At 40.2% G+C, this 20535-nt stretch overlaps 1 protein-coding gene across 1 annotated transcript; it reads left to right on the top strand.

Annotated features, from left to right (window-relative positions):
• Nucleotides 1-1734: 1734 nt before the first annotated feature.
• Nucleotides 1735-17623, top strand: atp6ap1lb (ATPase H+ transporting accessory protein 1 like b). The gene is made up of 7 exons (XM_015009965.2): nucleotides 1735-3929; nucleotides 11858-11895; nucleotides 12474-12556; nucleotides 14365-14603; nucleotides 14780-14830; nucleotides 14945-15188; nucleotides 15524-17623. Exons 1-7 carry the CDS (start codon nucleotides 3796-3798, stop codon nucleotides 15758-15760), a joined length of 1026 nt encoding a protein of 341 aa, XP_014865451.1. The 5' UTR covers nucleotides 1735-3795; the 3' UTR covers nucleotides 15761-17623.
• Nucleotides 17624-20535: the final 2912 nt, after the last annotated feature.

Below are 20535 nucleotides of genomic sequence, written 5' to 3'. Positions count from 1 at the left end.
GACTGCACAGACCTGTTACATCACACTGTGTATCGCTGGCCTCGATGTTCCATGTGGGCATAAAGAGCTGGATTAAAAACTTGGATATGAGCTCTTCCCTATAAATAGATAGTACTACCCCGCTCCCCCCTCCCTCCAGCTCTGTGCGTTCGATCTGTTTCATAATCTAAAATGCTGCATGACTCACCGAGAGAGGGCAAAACTTACGAAATGGGCAAACCGATACAGCATATTATATCCTATCCAAACATAGACATGAACAAAGTACTCAGACACATAGAAGATGCTGGTATGATGCAGTTTGGATGACAGAATTTATTCACAGCATCCATTGCTTGACTTAGTAATAGTCAATTCAGGATGTGACTTTGGTAAATTATCACTTGAAATTCCTGATAAACTCTAAGTCAATAAAGATGTATTTAAAAATATAAGTTTCAAAGCTCTTTTAATCTAGCACAATAGAAAACAAAGCAGATGCCTGAACAAATTTTCATGTGTGTTTTCAAACACTCTACATTGTCAACTATCATACTTTTCAGTCAGATTGTTCCATAACTTTAGACCTGAAGTTTTACCTCACACGTGGTTTCAGTCTTGGTCAAAGAGCACCAGGGTCAGAAGACTGTGGGGAACATTACCAGGTCAGCAGTGTAAGATGAAGTCAACATTTCTATTGTTTTTATGACCAAATGATTTTTTTTTTCTGAATCCTGAACTTGACCAGCAGCAGCTGGGGATATGAGCATGGAATGGCGCCTCGTATTTTCTAGTTAATATCTATATGCTCCACTAGCTCAGATTAAAGCAAGTATTAATGTTAGTTACAGTAACTATGCCGATATTACACAGCTCCGCATTATAATGCCACCAGGTGATTCCGAGACCAGCCACGCTCTGAACAGATGCTGAGACCAAATCATTGTGTGGATGTGCCTTAAGTTTCTCCAGCTGAACAAAAACCAAACTAAAGTTATCTGGACCCAGATAGGAATTATCTATGGTCACTCAGCTTCAGTTATTACAGCTAAAAACTAGTGATCAGGCCTGAAATCTGGGTGTAATCATGGACCTAGACCTAAACCTTCTGAGACACATGAAGACAAATCCAGAGTCAGTCTTCTAGCACCTGAAAACAGTTTTACAATTCAAGGACCAATGTTCTAACAAGATCTAGAGAAACTCATCCATGTGTTTATCTTTAGTCAAATTGATTATTGCAGCAGTGGCTTCACATGTCTGGCTAAGTCAAGCAGAGAGATGCAGTAGATCCAGAAAGCTGCTATACATATATCTATAAAAATATTAGGAAAGTAGACGACTCTTAAAAAAACCCATGGCAGATCATTATGTTGCTAATACCAGTCTTTCAGAGATCATGTACATCATGAGGCTGTTTTTTTTTTCTGTTGAAAGAAACTCTCTGAGCACGCTGGTGAAGAAGGAACGTAAACATTAGAAAATTGTTTACCAGTATGTATGCTGCAATACACAATTATCACTGGCCTGATAAAAATACAGCACAAGAAATAATAATAATAAAAAAAACAGTTCCTGTTATGTAAAACCTTTACTATTCAAAGTGATTGCGTAATCTGATGTTATGAGTCTTTACAGAGTCAAAATATCTTTTGAGGTCATCGCATCTGTGTGTTTTCTGTGAGGCTGTGATGACAGCAGCGACAGCCAAGTTTGCACTTACTTCTCCATAGACTGGTACACTGGTATGCTGAAGTGACTGGGGTAGACTAGCATATGGTGGAGGGCTGAGGCAGCCTTTAGTCACCCATATGGCCTAAAACATGTGGCTGACCTCTTTCCTATAGGCTATAGTTTAGCCTCAGCACAAACACAACATTCCCTCAACAAAACATGAACCTTAATCATATTCAGGCTCCCACAAGAATTCAACCAAATTCCACATATACAACATTGCAGTGGTTTTAATTACTATAAACTGTGTTTTTGTGTGTGTGTGCATGTGTGTGTAGGTGCGTGTGTGTGTGTGTGTGCTTTTTTACTTCAGGAACTCAAATGAAATATCTAAAGTGTAAAACCAATCTGTCAGTTTTCTTGTTTGCTTCCTTAAAAAATGTTCCCACAAAACTATTTTAGTTTTATCAGACCACATGACTAAAAAAAAATTAAATAAAAAAAAAGTCTTTGTGAGAGCATTTGCAAACTGCAATGTAGCTCATGTTGTGGTTTAGAAGAATGACTTCTTCCTCATCTGAGTGGCCTTTTAGTTCATGTTGGTAGAGGATTTGTTTCACTGTGCCAACTTAAGCAGTTCACCTGTTTTAGTTCTTTTTTTATTATTGGTAATCATGGCCTCCAACTTCAAAGATCCAAATCCAAAGACTGCTGTCATAGAAAGTCTCTGTAGGTCATAGTTTTATTGTGATTTTTACAAATCCATTCAGATTCTTTCAGAAATTACACTCTAAAAATCCCTGCAGCAATGGATTTGTATTCATATGACATTGACAAATGTACATTATTTTTATGAGAATTTGTCTGAAATACCAACAACACAAAGGGAAGGAAACAGGTGCAGCGTTTTCAAATAAAATAAAATAAAAAAAATCCAGTGACATGGCCTTTTGACTTCAATCCTCTTTAATCTAATATCCCCAAGTAAAATCTAGTACAACTAAAAAGGCTTGATATGACTGGTAAGTAAAACCAAACCAAATATTCCTTTTCCTCTCAGTGCAAACATGTTGCTTTGTTTCAGTAAGTCAGAAATAGTATTGAACGTTGAAATAAATGTCATGTTGACAAAAAGAAAACTCAGGAGAAATAATACTGCTATGCTGTGTGTTGCTATTTTAGCAGATTTCACTGAAACGGATCATTCTGATAAATCTACCGTGCCAGTAGGCTGCAACATTTAGTTATATAACCACACTGAACTGTCTCTTTTGAAAATCCACACGTCATCGGATCTGGAAACAAGAGAAATGAGAGGTTAACATCAAGATCTCGGGGCAGACTGAATAATGAGCAGAAAATGGGATCACCCATCAGGATTGGACCCTTTTTGTCTCCCTATCCTACGGCTGCTCAGCTGCTTCTGTCATCCATATTTGCCTCAGTGGATAATTTCCTCAGCCGCAGGCCCCTTCAGTGCTCACAACAACACATCAAGTGAATTATTTTGCCACGGTGGCAGCGCACGGGAGATCTAGGTCATGCAGTCATTGCTCTGGGTTTCTTTCTTCCTTTTTTCCTCCTGCGGCCACCTAAAGACATGTCAACATCCACTCATCTCATCCGGCTCTCACTAAACCTGACCTTGACATTACCAGGTGATTTTTCCAGTAAGCGCTTGCACGAGCCTGTTCGAATGTTTGTGTTTTTTGTTTGTTTTTTTTTTTTGCTTGGAGGTGCATGTCTGTAAGCCTTCCCAAGCAGGGCTTTTGTTTGTTGGAAGCTCAGGTATGACGAGGGTTTTTAATGAAAACGAACGATCCGCTGTCCACACTTGGGGCTCGCCTGCAGCTATGTGTGTATGAAAGAGGAGGGCAGAGCAGCACTGGAAAAGGATGTGGGAGGTTGAGCAGACTGAGAGGATAACACAGGAGGGAGCAGGGTGAGAAAGGGAGAAGAAGCGGAGGGGTGGAGGAGGGATGGATGCAGTGAGGGGCGCTGTGACGCACGCTCGTCGGCTTGTGCAAGGGCTACTGATTGGCTGCGGCGGCTGCTTGTCTGAGGAGCTGGGATTCAGGCTCTGCTAGGAGAGCAGATTATGAAGCGGTGCTCGTCCAGCAGCAGTCTCCTCTCATTGTCTCGATGGCTGCACACGCGCTCCTCATCTGCTCCCTCGCCTTGCTGTCTGCCCTCAGCCGGCCTGGGCTAACCTTCACTGAGGAAGAATTCCAGCCGGGACTCATCTATGACGAAGTGCCTCTGATCCTGGACAGAAGGTGAGTCCATCCTCGCTCTCTACGGCTGTGAAGCAGTGGAGGGGTATGGGGGGGAAGGGGGGATATGGGGGGGAGGGGTACTGGAGATGCACGCAGGGATGCTGGGATGCTGATGTGTGCGTCTTCTCTAAGAGGGCTTTGTGCCACCCTCACCTTCCTTAGTTACGCATCTCGGATTGTGAATTCAATCATTCAAGCTGTGTTGGTATGTGTCGGAGAACGCTATAGGCTTCAAGGCTTTGTTTGTTTCAGTGTATGGGACCGCATCAGACGGTGCTCATCAATCACAGATGGGGCTGTTGTCTCTGTACAGTAATGCTGGTCTGGCAAGACAGCTTGGGCAGCGGGTCTTAAAACCTAGAGATGGGAACAGTGAAGAAAGAGGCTGATGGAGGATAACGGAGACGATGCATCTTTTGGGGGTGTGCTTAACAATGCAGCCATCGGGAAGGAATTCTGGTTTGTCGCCTTGGAAGTCTGATCTAGACCCAAAATGCAGGGCTCACAGGACTGTCACAAGACATTCAGGGCCTTTAGCACTGCTCTCCTGCTTGCTTACATAGACAACGCAGCAAAGAGCCATCAAACTGTGCCAAAGCCATGAAAGGCTCTTGAAATCATGCCATGCATGACAGCTCTCACAGTCCTCTGCTTCTAACCCAAAACAAGCTGCCTCCCCTGCTCTCATTTATTGCACAATTAAATCTTCAACACTTTTTTTTTTTTTTTTGCAATTCCAGGTCACCAGTAATGACAATCAATTTCCATGCTATCATGGATATGGTTTTATTCCACGTTAATTAAGGTTTTATTAAATCCCGACTGACCGCTTTTACAACTTTTTACCACAGTTTATCAGAAAGAGAGAGAGAGAGAGAAAAAAAATGTGATAATTTCTCCTGGGACTTGGAGCCTATGTCCCGTTATCAAACTTTGTGCGTAACTCTTTAACATAACAGCTAACAGTCACAGGTCAGCACTCCAATATCAGCTCTGACTCACTCAAAGACGGTGTTATATAATGGCAATATTTTATTCCTTAAATATGAGATGCCTTGGAGGGAGCTGAATACGTGTTAGGAAAACATGAGTTAGAGGCTTACTGATGAAAGGCTTAGAAGACACCAGGGATTGCAGCTGAAAGAAACAGGCAAATTTCCTGTAGTAGTTTTTCTTGTGGTACTAGAATTTGATCATAGACGATATTTTAGCTTCCTAAAACTCTCGAAAATGTTCACTATAAAATGTTGTTATTCATCAACCTTTATTAGCTGAATTATAAAGGTCTGTTGTCGCAATGTTAGCAATGTAAATGAACAGCATTGTTGACGTGCTTTCAAGATGATAATGCAGTGCTCAGTCTTGTCTAAACCTGGGAGATAAAAGCAATATTTTACTCTAGAAAGTTTGAAGAAATAGGGAAACAAAACAACTTCAAACATGTGACATTCACAATGGTTATAAAACAACTTTATCTGAGTATGTTCTGAAAGAAGACGAACAAGGTCAAAATGTGGCTACAGATTAAAGGATACTAAGCTGTAATATCGTAAGCGACTTGTTCACACATTTAGGCAGTGACCATGCACAGGCTCAACAAACAAAGTAGGAGAGCAATAAAAGAAACAAAAAACCCCATAAAAACAATAAGCCAACACCAGCCATTAATGTTGCTAACTTGATTTTCAGTAACAAAGTTGATTCAATATGTCCTCTTACACTTCAAAAACCATTCATGTCACTTAAGTGTGACCTACTTATTGAGATTGCTGCAACACTCTGAGTTGACTATGTGAGCCACAGTTGAAGAAGGTCTTTTTGGCATCTCGTATTTAAGGAATAAAATATTTGAACAATTGTCAACCAACCTTAAACCACCATAAGACATCAATAGACATCAGTCATAAAGACATCTGTTTAATTTTAAATGTTTTTTAAATGGAAGGCCTTTTTGGTGTCACTTCATCAAAATTGTACCAAGGAGGCTACCTTACTGCCACACCTGCTCTACCTCGGCTCTTTACGATAAATCTGCATGTGTGTCAAAGCATATCTGGCAACTGTTTTGACCAACACATTGCATAGTCAACAAGTGCTTAAATGCATCTTAAAACTGTTAAGTCCTTTTAAACATAGACACAGATTAAAGGGAAACCTATGGAGTTCAAGGTGACAGATTGTTTATTGATCTCTATTTAAAGAAAGATTAAAGGGTAAAACAACCAGCGGTTAATTTTAGCTCTGTTTGTACAGTCAACTGATAAAAAAATACTATCTTTTAAGACTAAATACTCTTGGGAAATGCTATGATTCAATGCAGATGTGATCACAAGTATAGAGTCTGATCTCTGACAGACTGGCCTCTATAAAGGTACTGAAGAAAGGTCATTGTTTTGTTGAGACGATTGATCAGCAATCATTAATCTGAAAAGGATTTAAAGTTTAAAAGACAACAAGCTTTTTCTAGTCATATTTAATCACATTCTTACTGAAGCATGCATATCTCGCACTGACAGGTTTGTAAATCTTACTCATTTAAAAAAATTTCTACTTCTTAACATATATGCATACAGTCAAAAATTAAAGCCGCAAGAGCAGGTCCCTTAACTTTATCTGCTTTACATCCAAGGTGTAGAAAGATTTACGAGTCAAGTGCTTAACATTAGGTCTAATTTGAAACTGCAATCAAAGCTACACTGAAACTGGCAGCAAAGGTCTGACTGGCATCTCAGCGAACACCTAAATCTTAATCTCCGCTAACAAGTCTATTTATAAAACAGCACCTGCAGAGTGGGGGATTAAGAGGAGTTTTTGTAAGGCATTTTTTAGACCAACTACATTTCTTCTGATATTTAATTTACACATTTATTACTCACAACTGATGCTAAATATGAGCTCCCTGCTCTTCAACGGCACAAAAAATGAAATATTTAAGATGGGTTTTAAATTTCATGAAGGGAAGCTAAAAGGAAATATGAGAACAACAGTACAAATACCAATAGAAACAACATTAAAAACCTCAAATCAAGTTAATTTTATTCAGCGGACATTATAGTGACATTACTGGATTTAAACAAAAGGTAAATGCAAAAGTCAGTCTAAATCTAGCAACAAAAAATAAATAAAATAAAAAAAGTAACACAGCCTTTTACTCAAGTTCTGAATCAAATAAAGTGTGTATCCTCAGCAACCACTGCCCTGCATGTTCTAGGTGTTTCCCTTCTGCCACACACCTGAGATGAATAAGTGGTTGATTAACAGGTTTCCTCAGCACTTGATGGCTGCAGAGGAGGTCATGCGATTATTTGAATCAGGTGTTCTGGTACAAAGACAAATCAAAAATATGCGGGGCTTTTGCTCCCTCAGGTCCAGAACTGAGAAACACTACTTTAATGCAAAAGCATGCTTAGAGTGCAACTGACAGATTTTAAGAAAAGTTGTATTTTCAGACTAACCTCTAGGATGAGCCTTATTACCCTTATCAAAACCCATAAGTGTCCTCGGCAATATTCTCTAGCTGTAAGATGCAGGACGGGGGACGAGTTCAATGGCTAAGCACTGTTACAGATGTAGATAGCAGTTGTTTATAAGTTTTAAGAGCCCTTTTTTCTGCTCAACGGTGCACAACAAGAAGAAAGAGCAAGAGATCAGCTATCCGTCTGCTCGAAGAAGGACATTCAGTGAAATTGTATTGATTGTGAAGCCAAAAGAAGCCCTGTCATTAATATTTAAAACCCAGCACTTTTCTAAAATTTGTGATAATACAAGTTAAAAGTCATTCTGCTGCTAGTATTGTGGATATCGTGCAACTGAGGGGCATGTTTGCTCCTCAGTTGTGTGCACACATACTTATGGATGTGTGTGGCAGCAGGGAGATGAGCCAAGGAGTGGCTCTGGCTTGGCTTTGATTATGTAAAGGGCCTGCTCAGCACCCAGCCGCTGTGTGACAAACTGAACCAATGATGGGGGGCCCACAACAGCCCGTGGTTGCTGACCCTGCAAAAACTGGAACAAGAGCAAAACGGCTGGGCTTCGCATAGCTCTTGCATTCTCACAGTCCTGAGGCTCCTGCCAACCAGCTGAGACCACATAGGTGCACAGGAGTGATTATTTTAGCTCAACAATCACATTAAATCTAGGAGTCATGTCAGCGGTGTGGACGGTGGGTGAATGTGGTGGTGGTGGGGGAGGTGGGGGGTGTCAAGCCTCTCTGCAGCCCTGAGATCATTGACGTCTCAAATATCAATGCAGGCAATAAGTGCGCAGCGTCCAAGTTAGCCGCTATGCTGCTGAGGTTTCAGACACAAGGGCCTGCTGCCAAAGGTTTCATGGACTTGGCAGCTCTTTTAAAGACCCATGCTTACCCAGCATTCACCAGTGGAAAATATAAATATTTGCATTTATTACATAAATAAACTGTTATATTGTTACTCGGAGAATGGCACCGGCAGACATTCCTTAGAAAGGTACCAACACGCAGGCGGGATAGCATGTTTCCCCAAACCTGCACACAGGCAGACACGCATACACACCCACACACACGCACACACACATCCCACTGGATTTAGCCAATCATGATGCTGACGCTGGAGTTGGCAGATGCACGTTGGAATGTAGGCTGAAGAGCTTATTCGTGGCAACTGACAACACGGCATCTTCCACTTGGTCACGGACTGGTTCTCATTCTTCAGACGTCACCGTGCGACTAACATTACCTGTTCCAATGGGCTTAGGCTTTATTCCGATCGCTTTGATTTCCTCCACTGAGCAACTTGATTGTTCCACAGCTTTGTGGCATGCAATAGAGAAGAATTCTGAGTTTGCACTAGTATTCATACCAATTGAACTTGTTCACGTCTTATCATTCCACATTGCAAGCACAAACTTCTGTGTATTTTATTAGCATTTATATGATAGAGCAATACAGTAAAGTCCTGAAAGCTCAGGGAGAAGATGCGGAAATGTTTCAATCAAGCTCAGCCTTTAAGACAACATTCACAAGCGTTGAACATCTCACATAACAATGTCCAGTTCATCATTTCAAATTAAGATCAAAACAGCACAACTGGGCTATTCAGAGAAGAAGCCAGGAGGGCCATCGCAGCTTGATAAATATAACCTGTTTAAAAAAGCACAAAGAGCAAAGAATGAAGCCAATGCTTACATGAAGTCGTAAAAAGTTGAATTTAAGTTTCACTTAAGCCATGTGGGACAACAAGCATCTTCTCATATGTATCAAAATAAAACTTCTGGCGCACATGCAAAATGGTTACTGTATTGGAAAATGAACAGTGGGCTTTACCGTAAACACACCATCCCCACGCTGGAAGACGGTGGTGGGAGCAACATGCTGTGCAAATACTTTTGTTCAGCAGGAGCAAGGAACAGGTTTATGAGAAGCTAGATATGGAGTGAATCTGGAATAAAATCTGTCTGAGTCTGCCAGACCTGAGCCTGAGGCAGATGTTCATTTTCTAGCAGGGCATTGACACTAAACACATACAGAGCTGCAAAAGAATGGATTAAATCAATACATACCCAGGCGTTGTGCGAGACCTAAAAATTGATGTCCAGAGCTGATTGAGCTTAGGCAATTTTGCAAAGAATAAGTCGACGGTTTAGATGTGCATAGATGCTGCAAAAGACTTGCAGTCTTCATTGCGCTGGATGGTGGGCCTACAAACTATTGACTCCAGAAGTTTAAATTAAAATTTTTAAAAATAGTTTTAACGTACTGTATGTGGTGCATTCCATCAGCTTGTTTTACTTTTTGAATTTGATCCTTCTAGTTTTTACACAAAGCACCACAAAGACGTTAAATGATCTAAACTTTCAGAATGGATAAAATTGTAATATATAAATACATTTAATGTCGCATTTCGGTCAAAGAACTTTAAGCTGAACCCAGACAAGCTCTACATTTCCTGAACCTTCCTACAGTCATTAGCACTTTCAGAGGTCAGGACCGATGCACTTGAACTATCCAGACTGCTGTAGCTTCTGACATCATGATTTAATCCCTTCACCTTGGTCAGGGCAAATGTCTCTCCACTTTTGGGATCCAATGGACGAGGCGTGTCCTCACGACTAATCCTGGCACCGAACTGCACATTATTGCCCAGGTAGATATTGCACCATGTGGGAGGATATCTGACATCCCTGGCAGACCACTGTAAAGCTGTGACTTCCAGGTACATCTACAAAACAATTTGCTAATTTTAATATTTAAATCAAAGCCTTAGTACATGAGGGAGAGAAATATGTGAACAGCTTTTAGTGACAGTATAAGCAGCTCTTGACTGTTTAGTGTACTCAGGCCTTTCAAACAAGATTTACTTGAAGGCAGCAAATGCAAGATGTTTGAATTCATTTCTTTTTTATTTTTTTTTTGCTGCAGTTTCACTTACAATTTTGGTAGAAACCAACAGTAACAGATGGAAGTGATGTCTGGTGACTCAAAGTAATTGTTATTCCCAGTCCCACAGGTATTAAGGTTTACCTCCTACAAGCTCATTATTACTGGCTGTTGTACGGCGATTAGAGAACAAGCCCAGATGATCACAAAGGCCAGGCCAGGACAGACCACCTTGTCAGATCATCAGAGTGGCCATCACAACAAGCACAACTGGCCATGTCGGAGCCGCCCAGTAAGCCCATTGGCACAATATGTTTGTGATTAGACATTTAAAAAAGGATTAGGCTTAGCCTCAAGAGGTCCGTGCTTTGTGGGGTTTAGTCTCAGACAGAGAGTTGGACAGCTGGGGCGAACATGTGAAGAACAAGGAAATGGCTGGTCCTCTGTCACATGTGCAGCATGTAGGTCAGTACAGCCAGTGTCTGCAGTCACAACACTTCAGAAGTCTTACTCTAAAAAGTTTATTAATCCTTTAGTTCTCTATAAGTGCAAATCCCCTCACATTTTAAATGTGCCATTCTTTACTCTAGTGGCTGAACAAAGCTAAACAAATAGGCTGATCTTTAAAGATTTTCTTTCGAAGAACAAGTAATCCTGCAGTTTTTTACATGACTCGCGGCATCGAACACATTAGATTTTAAGATTATATAACTATTTTTGGTTTAACATTAAGTCTACATCCCTTTTATAAAGCACGTAGCACACAGGCGCACAAATATTTTTAATTCACTTTGCTGGCACTTTATGCGTACATTAATACAATTACTGCCACTGCATCAGTATGTAAAGCCATATGTAATCAGTTTTGAATTGATGTCAAAATAATAAATGGACAATTTTTTGTTAATAAAAGATAATTATTTAGTTTTTTTTAAACTACTGGCTGTTACCAAGCCAGCGGTGTCCAAATCTTTTGTTTTGTCACATATGAACTGGATGCTTATGGTCTTATTTACTGTGAAATTAATGTGCACTGCTCAAAAAAATAAAGGGAACACTCAAATAACACATCCTAGATCTGAATGAATGAAATATTCTCATTGAATACTTTGTTCTGTACAAAGTTGAATGTGCTGACAACAAAATCACACAAAAATCATCAATGGAAATCAAATTTATTAACCAATGGAGGCCTGGATTTGGAGCTACACACAAAATTAAAGTGAAATGTTCCCTTTATTTTTTTGAGCAGTATATATAAAAACATGGCTATTAAAAGAAACATTTTGTGTTTTACATTTTCACTTAAGAAGATTGTCATAAAAAGTCTTGGCATCACCTTTGCTTTTTAAAGTTGCGCTGATCACATGTGCTGGTGGGTCATGTTTGTCATATTCTTTGCAGCTGACAAAATCATTGCAAAGGCCTCCAACGGCCACCGGGCCACACTTTGGAAACCCTACTGTGGGGAAGAATTGCGTACAGAAAATGTGTTTACCAGAAAAACAAAAATAACAATGAAATAAAAACACTCCCCATCTTATCTTCATTGTATCTTCTGTCTTTTCCACAGCAAAGAGAACCCCCATCAAGCAACAAGAGTCACATCACGTAAGTAACTAATCCATTCTGACACAAGACCTGATTCAGTCTAACCTGCTGTGGTTCTTTTGACACTGACTTGCACAGATCTGATGAAAGCATTTGCTTTTTAAACCCCGAGAAATCTCTGCTACTTTGTAATTTGATCAGGTTTTCAAGTGGGGGCCTGTGTGCAACTCGAACACCTCAGTGCGATGCTGGCTTGTGTGTAGCTATATTTACGCATTGTGACACAAAGGCACGAAGAATCTTTTTTTTTTTTTTTTACACTTCTTGAAAGGCATGACGGGTAAAGATGTATCTGGAACAAAATGAACGGTGTTTGTAAACACTGAACTTATTCTGAAGTAAACCGGTGATGAGTCAGAGGGATGACGTAAACTACTAGAAATAGATACGAACCAGAGTAGTGAGGTGCATGAAGGTCTCTTTGTTCTTTGCTTGCATGTGCTTATGTGTGCACTGCCTATATGAAGTCATCGCAACTTTTATAAGCATACAGCTTTCTCCAATAAAGCACTTCGAATCAGCTTAACCTGCCCAGCGATCTTAACTCCAATCATGCGTTTGTTTGTTTTCACTTTCAGGTACAGATGGAGAGTATGGCCTGGAAAGCGAAGAGGTGTTTTTGACGCCTGAAGATGAAAACCCACTCAGGAGAATACTGCAGGTAACAGTGTTCAGCGTTCTCCTCTCCCCCGTCTGCTGTTCAAACACATGCACACGCACTGGAACACACAAGCAAAACTGAGCATGCTCACTCAGCCACACTGAATGACCTTGGATGAAGGAATAATGTTTGTCTCATATTCACCAGAGGTAAAACATCTTTGCCACCCACACACAGGACTCCTGTGACTGAAAAATTCAATAATATTCCACAGTATGCCTCGTCTGCTTGTGCATGCAGGCAAATATGTCATAGATTGGTGAGTCCTGCTCAAAGCACCAATGTTTTTTTTAAACTCGGTTTGCTTGTGCTTGTGATTTCAGCCATAAAAACCCAGTTTTATCCCAACACAAACATTTTGACTTCGCCTTACATTTTCTGTAACTATCTTATGCACTCTTTGTGCAAACAGATTAAAAATATCTAAAGGGGGCAGTTTGTCTCTGCCAACTAATGTCAGTGCTTTCTCTGCCACACCATCATATGCAAATTTAGAGAACTCCTGCTTTCCACATGCTGCTCTTTCTCCATTTAAGATTCAGGTGGTGGGGTGAATACTGAACTTTACACATGGCTCACATTTTATGATCAGACAAGCTGGCAAACTTTGAAAATGGCCATTCAAATTAAATATCACAGCATGAATAAAACTAAGGCAGTGCTGGTTGGGAGTTGTAGGATTGTAGGATGTGTGATGTAGAATGCCCTGATTTAAGCAGTTCAAGACATCTCATGCTTATCTAGATTGGACGGAGAACGCCTGTGAACAGTCCTGCTACAGAATTGTTTAGGTTCTGGACTTTGACTGGACCATTTACACAAAAAGGACTCCGTCGCACCTGGAATGTTCCAATCTGGTTCACACTATGTGGGATTAGACCTATTCATTAATAGTTCTAGATAATGCTGTAACGTCACTGCCCTGCTGGAAGGTGGACTTATTCCTCCATTGTTGGTCGTTTGCAGGCTTCTTTAGGTTTTCTACTGAGATTGCCCAGTATTTAGCTAGATCTAGTATTTTCCTATCAACTCCCATCATATTTCCTGTCTCTGTTGAAGAAAAGAGTCTCCACAGCATAATACATGAGGCTTCTTTACTGTGGGTATGGTGTATTCAATGTGATGAATTTGCCAGCTTGGCATTTTGGTTTTAACCAACAAAGTTTCCTGCGCTTTTAGTCTTATAGGACTGTTGCAGTTCCTCCAGAGTTACCATGAGCTTCTTGTCTGGGTCTCGGATTAAAGCCCTCCATGTTTGCCCATTGGCCTGTCATCTTAGGAAACACTGTCAGACTTCAAAATGTTGGTTGCTTTTTACTAATATTCTCTAAAAAAAAAAAAAGAAAAAAAAAAACCTGAGATATTCACAGAACAGTATTTACACTAGTTAAACGTAGATTTCTAACTAGGCACATCTGAATCGAGTTTGTTGTACTTGAGATTGTTTGGAGGTATCAGAATAAATGGGGTTGAATATAAACATGTAATACTTTTACCATCTGTTCCAATTAATTATTCCAAAAAACAAATATCCTTTGGCTTTCACTTCAAAAATATGTGAATCTGTTGATCTGTCGCCTAAAATAGCCATTAAATGCACTGAAATTTGTGATTGCAACATGAGAAAAAATGAAAGAGTTCAAGGGACCGGAACACATTTGCAAGGGACTGTATGTGCAGGTCTCTGTAAGTAATTAAAAGAATAGTGGGTTGCCTTCAATAAGATAGTAAGCTAATGGCAAACAGTTGTTAAGCTGGATACAGGTTTTATTGTCATTGATTAATACTGTTTGTTTGTATCTTTGCAGCCTTTTAAATGGCATCAGTCTGGGATGTCTCTCAGTAAAAGGAAGTTGCTGCAGTCTCTGATGGGGCCTTATGGGCCGCTTAGTGTGTCTTACAATGGGAAGCCTTGCATTCTGTTTAAGGCAAAACGGTTGGCAATCCGCTACAGGAACCACACGTTCATTGATCTGACTGAGAGGGTCTTCAACCCCAGCTTACCTGTGGACACTAAGGGCTCGATCTGCACCAAGGACAAAGCAACGTAAGTCCCATCCCAAAGCAACAACTGTGCCAAAAGAATTTCTATTTAAAGGTGCATCGCAAAACAAGATCAATATTTATTGTGTTCAAATATCTACAGTGCAGACATGTCTTTAAATATATAATGCTTTGTGTCAGTTGAGTTAAATATTCTGCTATTGGTTTTATCTCCCACAGACTTTCTTTAAGATTTGGTGACGTTGAGGACTTACGAGGTCTAGTTATCAGGTAAAAAGGCAACGCTTAATTCAAACACGTTTGATTTTTTATGAATCTCCTGAAACCACATTAGAATGCTTGCAAGTACATAAGTATAACTAACTACACTTTCTCCTTCAAAAGGCTTCAGATGTCCAACACTTTTTATGAGGCAGCTGGTCAAAACTGGTTCACTCTAGACAGCGTTCACATCCAGTACAACTGGACCCAGGAGGCTACATTCAACGCCAGTGAGGTCTACGCTCCTGCCACTTCATCCTACCATTGCCAGCACGTCAGCAGCCTGCACAAATATGACACCCTGCTAGTGCCCAGCTCCCACACTGACACATCCGCTAACTGGCACATAACTTTCACTGATTTCCAGGTACACAGTTGCACAAGGGGCACAACCTCTGTTGTCTCAACTTGTTTAATAGTGTTTGCATGGTCCGTTTTGGTTTCATTGTTTTTCCATTTTAGCTACAGAGGTGCACGTGTCTGTACGTTAGCGAGCTGGTATCCTTTTAATGTGTAGTGTGTTGGCTGTCAATCTGTCAGTTGGCTGTTTGTCAGTCTGTTTTATTTATTTAGCCATCTGCTCAACTGTCTCAACCTGTCCATCTGTGTAGTGTGTCTGTGCTTGGTAAGCCCAGTAAGAGCCAGTTGTCCTATTTGCTTCAGCCTAATCTTATCTATCCGCCTTACTCTTTGTTCTTCCAGATTCAGGCCTTCAACGTGCAGTCAGAGAAGTTTGCGTCTGCCAGTGACTGTGCTACTTTCTTAACGCCAGCTATTCTGATGGGTCTGGTGACGTCGTTGATCCTGCTCCTAGTCTTAGCCTATGCCCTGCATATGGTGGTACACCTCAAGCACATTGACCGCTATGAGGAGCACAAAGCCACTGTCTACTTCCCCCGCAGTCCTGAGGCAGAGCTACCGGACAAAAACAGCCTGTGAAGGAGGACGATGAGACTGAGGATGATTGTGGGGAGAGACTGGGGAAGAGGAAGCTAAGAATCAAGGCTGCAGTGACTACAAGAGTGAAAAAGTATCTTCAACTGAAATTTCATCAACTTAATTACAACTTTGCCTGTCCTTGTCAAAAGCTAAGTCTTAACTTTATTAGGTAAATGCAAAGTGTGGCTGGATACTTTCCCTTCTCTCCTCACTGACTGGCATCTCCTGGGAAAGTCCAGGCCTCTCCTAGAGATGGCTTGTTGGTTTAAAATCCAAGGTTCGGTGTCTGTCACAGGATGCTGAAGGGCAACGACTTGTACAGGTCTTTGTCCCAGCCGGCCCTTAAAACAAAAGGCTCACAGTTGCAGCCAATACAGCTAACTCAAATGCTCCAGCTTAAGTGTATGTATTACATGGCTCCAAAGTGTCATACTGCAAGCAACCATCACCAACATTGTCCTTCCAGCTTTCATTGCTGTAAACTTTGTCTAACACCGCTGCAAAAATGGTAAACTTAGAACAGCCACTTTTCTAGCTGAGATAGCCTTATTAGCTGCATGACCTAATAGGCTGGTGTTCTCGGGCTAGCACAGTGTTTCCTAATAAGACCGACCCAGATGGTTCTCCTGCTTGAGATTTATCATATAATGGGATATGGCACAATGTAAAATGATATTGGGAAGTCTTTTGGTGGAAACACAACAGAATTATTAGGAACCACTGGTCTAACATCTGGCTGGAATGGATGAACTAACTTTACTGGCCCGTCGGAGCCTCTGGCCTCTCTCAACCCACCCCTGAACGAGACTGCTGCTTGGGACTTAACTGTGAAATGGCCTTCTACAGACCAGACAAGACAAAGGGGATTTAACAAACTAGTACAACATTTGTTAGTAGCAGAAGCACTAACAACAGACTTTTAAGAGACTACACAAAGAACTATGCTGCAAAAAGACGGCCCATCCTTGGGCATAGCAGAAATGCAGGTTCTTGGGATGCAATGGCTCATCCGAGTCACTTGTTTGAACAAAGGAGGCTGTGGGTCCTCAACTGAGACTGCTCAAACTGACTGCCAAAGTGAAGCCACAAATGTGTTGCCATAATATATGGTCTGAAAAAGAGTGAGACAATGTGAAAATGAAAGTGAACCATTACAGCTATGTAAAAAAAAAAGAAAAAAAAAGAAGAAGAAAATGCATTCATGTACAGAAATGTCACTCTGCGGAGGTCTTTTTTTTATATTCTGTGTAATCATAAAAGCTATTAGGTACAGGTTGACTATGCTAAAACTCATAACCAAAAGGATATCCAGAGCTGTAAATATAACATCTCTCTAGGATCATAGCTGTTTACTATCTTCAAATAATGCACAACTGATAGACGATACAATTGTAAAATTGTTCTACTGAGATTGGTAAACATATCAATGCATATGATTTTTTTTCTACAAGGGTGAACATGTTACATTTCCTGTGTGTTTGTTTTAAGCTGGGCCAAAATAAGGTTCAGTTTTACCTATCTGTAAATTATAAAGCAAGATTCCTATCATAGACGGACATCACTACTGAATGCCGTTTAGTCACTGGGACCTATAGATGCCATTATTACGCCAGAAGCCTCATTAGCAACAGTTACAGAATCAGTGAGTCATTATTACTGACAAAAAAAAACACTCAGCATGACAGTAAATAGATATCTTAACATTCGATATGGCAGTTCTGTCGGTTTGTAGCGGTGTGAAATGTGTTCTTTGGTCATAAATGTATCCTACAATCGACTGACTGATTGGAGGCAGTTTGTCCAAGGACTAACTGGTGTAAATGAACAATAAAATGATATTCTGAGGGATATATCTGCTGTGCTTCTCTGGACCATATGTTTATTTTTAAGTTTTTTTTCTTTATTTGTTTATTCTTAATGGTTTCCATGTAAATGTAATTTTATTAGAGCTTTGTTTCTCAGTGAGAAAAACTATATAAAGGGGATTTGACTTCAATGAATGCCACAAAAGTGAAGAGAGTAATACTATGTATGCATGGGAAGAGTAGGGCTTTTCCAAAGAAAATTCATATTGTAAAAAATATATGAATATATACACATAATTTGTCAGTGCAAGTTATAAAACAACAGAACAATAAGAAATGTACATTTCTTATGGAATAACGGCTAGATTTACAGAGCATCAGCTTCTAAATGGTTGAAATTTTCAACTAATTTAAACAGTATAGTGATAATAGCATTTGTCTCTTAAATCTATGGTCAAAATATATGCAAGGCAAAAAAAAAAAAAACCTTGAATAAAGGAAGTGAACTGTCAATGTATAAACACTAAAAACTAAAGTTGTAATGGCCCTACAGTTACACCAATGAAAACATTTCAAATTGTTTCTGCATACACCCTAACAAAACAAACTCATCCTTCTTGTTGAAAAATAGTGACACCTAATGGTGTGGAGTAATACTGGAATCAGTATAAAAATCCATTCTCTACCGGAGCACCAGTAGAAATAATAAGACCATCACCAGACTTCACTTCTTGCAGTGATATTTGTTCACTATCACTGCCAATGACATTGTCTGAAAAGGTGAAACTTGAAACTATTTTGTTGTTGTTGTTTGTTTTTTGCTCATTTAAGAAAAAAAAATGTCTTTGGTGAGTCATATTGTGACTGATTGTTTGTGAGCAATCTAGTTAATATCCATTTTATTCACCTATTTCATATAAATATTTGATGACATTTCCAAACTCATGGCACGCGGAAGAAGCTCCACCTGTTTTCTGCATCACATGCCACCAAAACTTGTAAATGGTTGTCTGTGTCCCAGCTATTCTCCCACTCACTGAACATCATCAACTCCTCCTTCAGATCTGGTTCAGTCTCCCAAACTTTCAAGCTGGCTAATCCCACCTCACTTCCAATGATTTGCATGAATAATTTCCACTCATGTCGCAGCACAGAAACAGCCCTCCTCAAAGTGACCAATGATCATATGTAACCATGTCAATACAATAACCTATTAATAGGAGCAGGTCAAGCACCACAAAAAAAATGCAAAAATAAAAACAAACTGCTGCAATAGTGACCCCTCTCCTGGAAACTCAAGAGATCCAAGGAATGAACTACAAACATTTCACAGACAGACAGGAAAATAAAGCACTTTAAGAGCTATGTTATTATTCTGACGGGTCAAGACAGTTTGAGAAGCAACAGAAATGTTAGCTTGGTGGTTAAAAGATATGCAGCAAAACAGAGGAAAGAAAAATCCATGTTGATCAAACTTGGATCAGCAATAAAACTGTTCAATCCTTTGGTGTATACTAAGTGTATGCTTCCATTGAGGACAGAAGAAGAAAACATAATTTAAAGTTATGAATTAGCTCAGGATGTATGGATGGATGGGTACTGAGAAAGAACTTCAAACAAGCAGACTGAAGCAGATTAATTAATAAAACCATAAAAGATTACGCTGTTTTTCTAATTTTACTATGTGAAAGTAATTAAATAGCAGAAAATGTCATAGGCTGAATAAGTTGTACATCTCATTGAATTGGAATAACAATGAGTTTCATTCATCAGTTTAAAACGATCTTTTGAAAATAACTACTTATAAGCAGGTAGTAAACATATTTCTCACTAATCCCATTCACAGTGTTGTGGTACTCGAAGTTGGTCTTGGTCTTAAGACCGGTCTTAAGACCATTTTTTGATGGTCTCGGTCTCGTCTCGGACTCGACCGCATTTGGCCTCGGTCTTGTCTCGGTCTCGGGCGCTGAGGACTCGGCATTTTATTTCAAGACCAGTCAAGACCGCAACTGTGAAAATATCACTAAACGTACAGCATTCTGTCCACTTTGTTAACATCTTTGTTTTCAGTGGATGCAAAACGCACCGATTAAAATCCAAGCAACCACGTGTTTCTGTTACTCCCCCCTCCCCTCCCCACCTTTTACTCCCCCTCCCCCCCCCACCTTTCACTAGCGCGCGGCGCTCCAGGACGCGCAGTGGTTTCCTCTCAGCGGCAGAAAATGTTTGTCCAATCGTCAGTAATATAATAGCGCTGCATAAATAGTAAGAAATCCGATGGCCACAGCTAACTCAGCAGCGCTTCGCTTTCACAGACGGTGGGAACAACGTTTAACTTTTTTCGTCACTTAGAAAAGTAGCTCAAAGAAGGTAAGCTCCGTTGACGTGATGTTAGCAAAGCTAGCTGTATAGAGACACATAAGCATTGTGATGAAAAATGTTATCACTCACTGTGCTGAATTATTGTGCGGAGGTGTTGACTGACTTGTCGCATATATGGGACAACGCTATGTCCAAAAGTCTGCAATATAGTGAGGTGACATTCAGAAACAGTCGATTCTTCTCCACGGCTCGTTACTTATTAGATAGGACTGGAGTGTCACTCACTGAGAGCCGTTGTTCTATCAGATAGCCATACGCTGTCAAGATAGCACACATGCATTAAGAAATCCGACCGTCAGAGGAGTTGTCAGTTCACCATACGCAGCAAGTTATGATGAACATAAGTCATTAAATTGTTTTCAATGATAACTATATAGATATACATGTGTTGTCATGGTTTCAAAGTGTATTTAAAGCAGGTCTGGCTGCAGCTGGAGTCAGCTACAACACACGCCCGTGTAAAACTCACTTAACCGCTAAGTCAGGATGCCATACAACTGTTAATAACAAAGTGTATGACGATCTACGTCATGATTCTATGTTGTTGATTAAATAAAATCTTATGGTAATGACGTGTCTGACAGATAT

This window comes from Poecilia mexicana, unplaced genomic scaffold (assembly GCF_051168715.1).
Source record: "Poecilia mexicana isolate PSO_F unplaced genomic scaffold, ASM5116871v1 scaffold_7, whole genome shotgun sequence".
Taxonomy (NCBI): Eukaryota; Metazoa; Chordata; class Actinopteri; order Cyprinodontiformes; family Poeciliidae; genus Poecilia; species Poecilia mexicana.
The sequence above is the reverse complement of the archived record's forward strand: the minus strand, read 5'-3'. Positions and strand labels throughout refer to the sequence as shown.

Coding starts and splice junctions, on each gene's coding strand:
- atp6ap1lb (XM_015009965.2), top strand. CDS start 3,796: ATGGCTGCACACGCGCTCCTCATCTGCTCCCTCGCCTTGCTGTCTGCC. Junction 11,896..12,473: donor AGCAACAAGAGTCACATCAC/GTAAGTAACTAA, acceptor TTTCACTTTCAG/GTACAGATGGAGAGTATGGC. Junction 14,831..14,944: donor TTACGAGGTCTAGTTATCAG/GTAAAAAGGCAA, acceptor CTCCTTCAAAAG/GCTTCAGATGTCCAACACTT.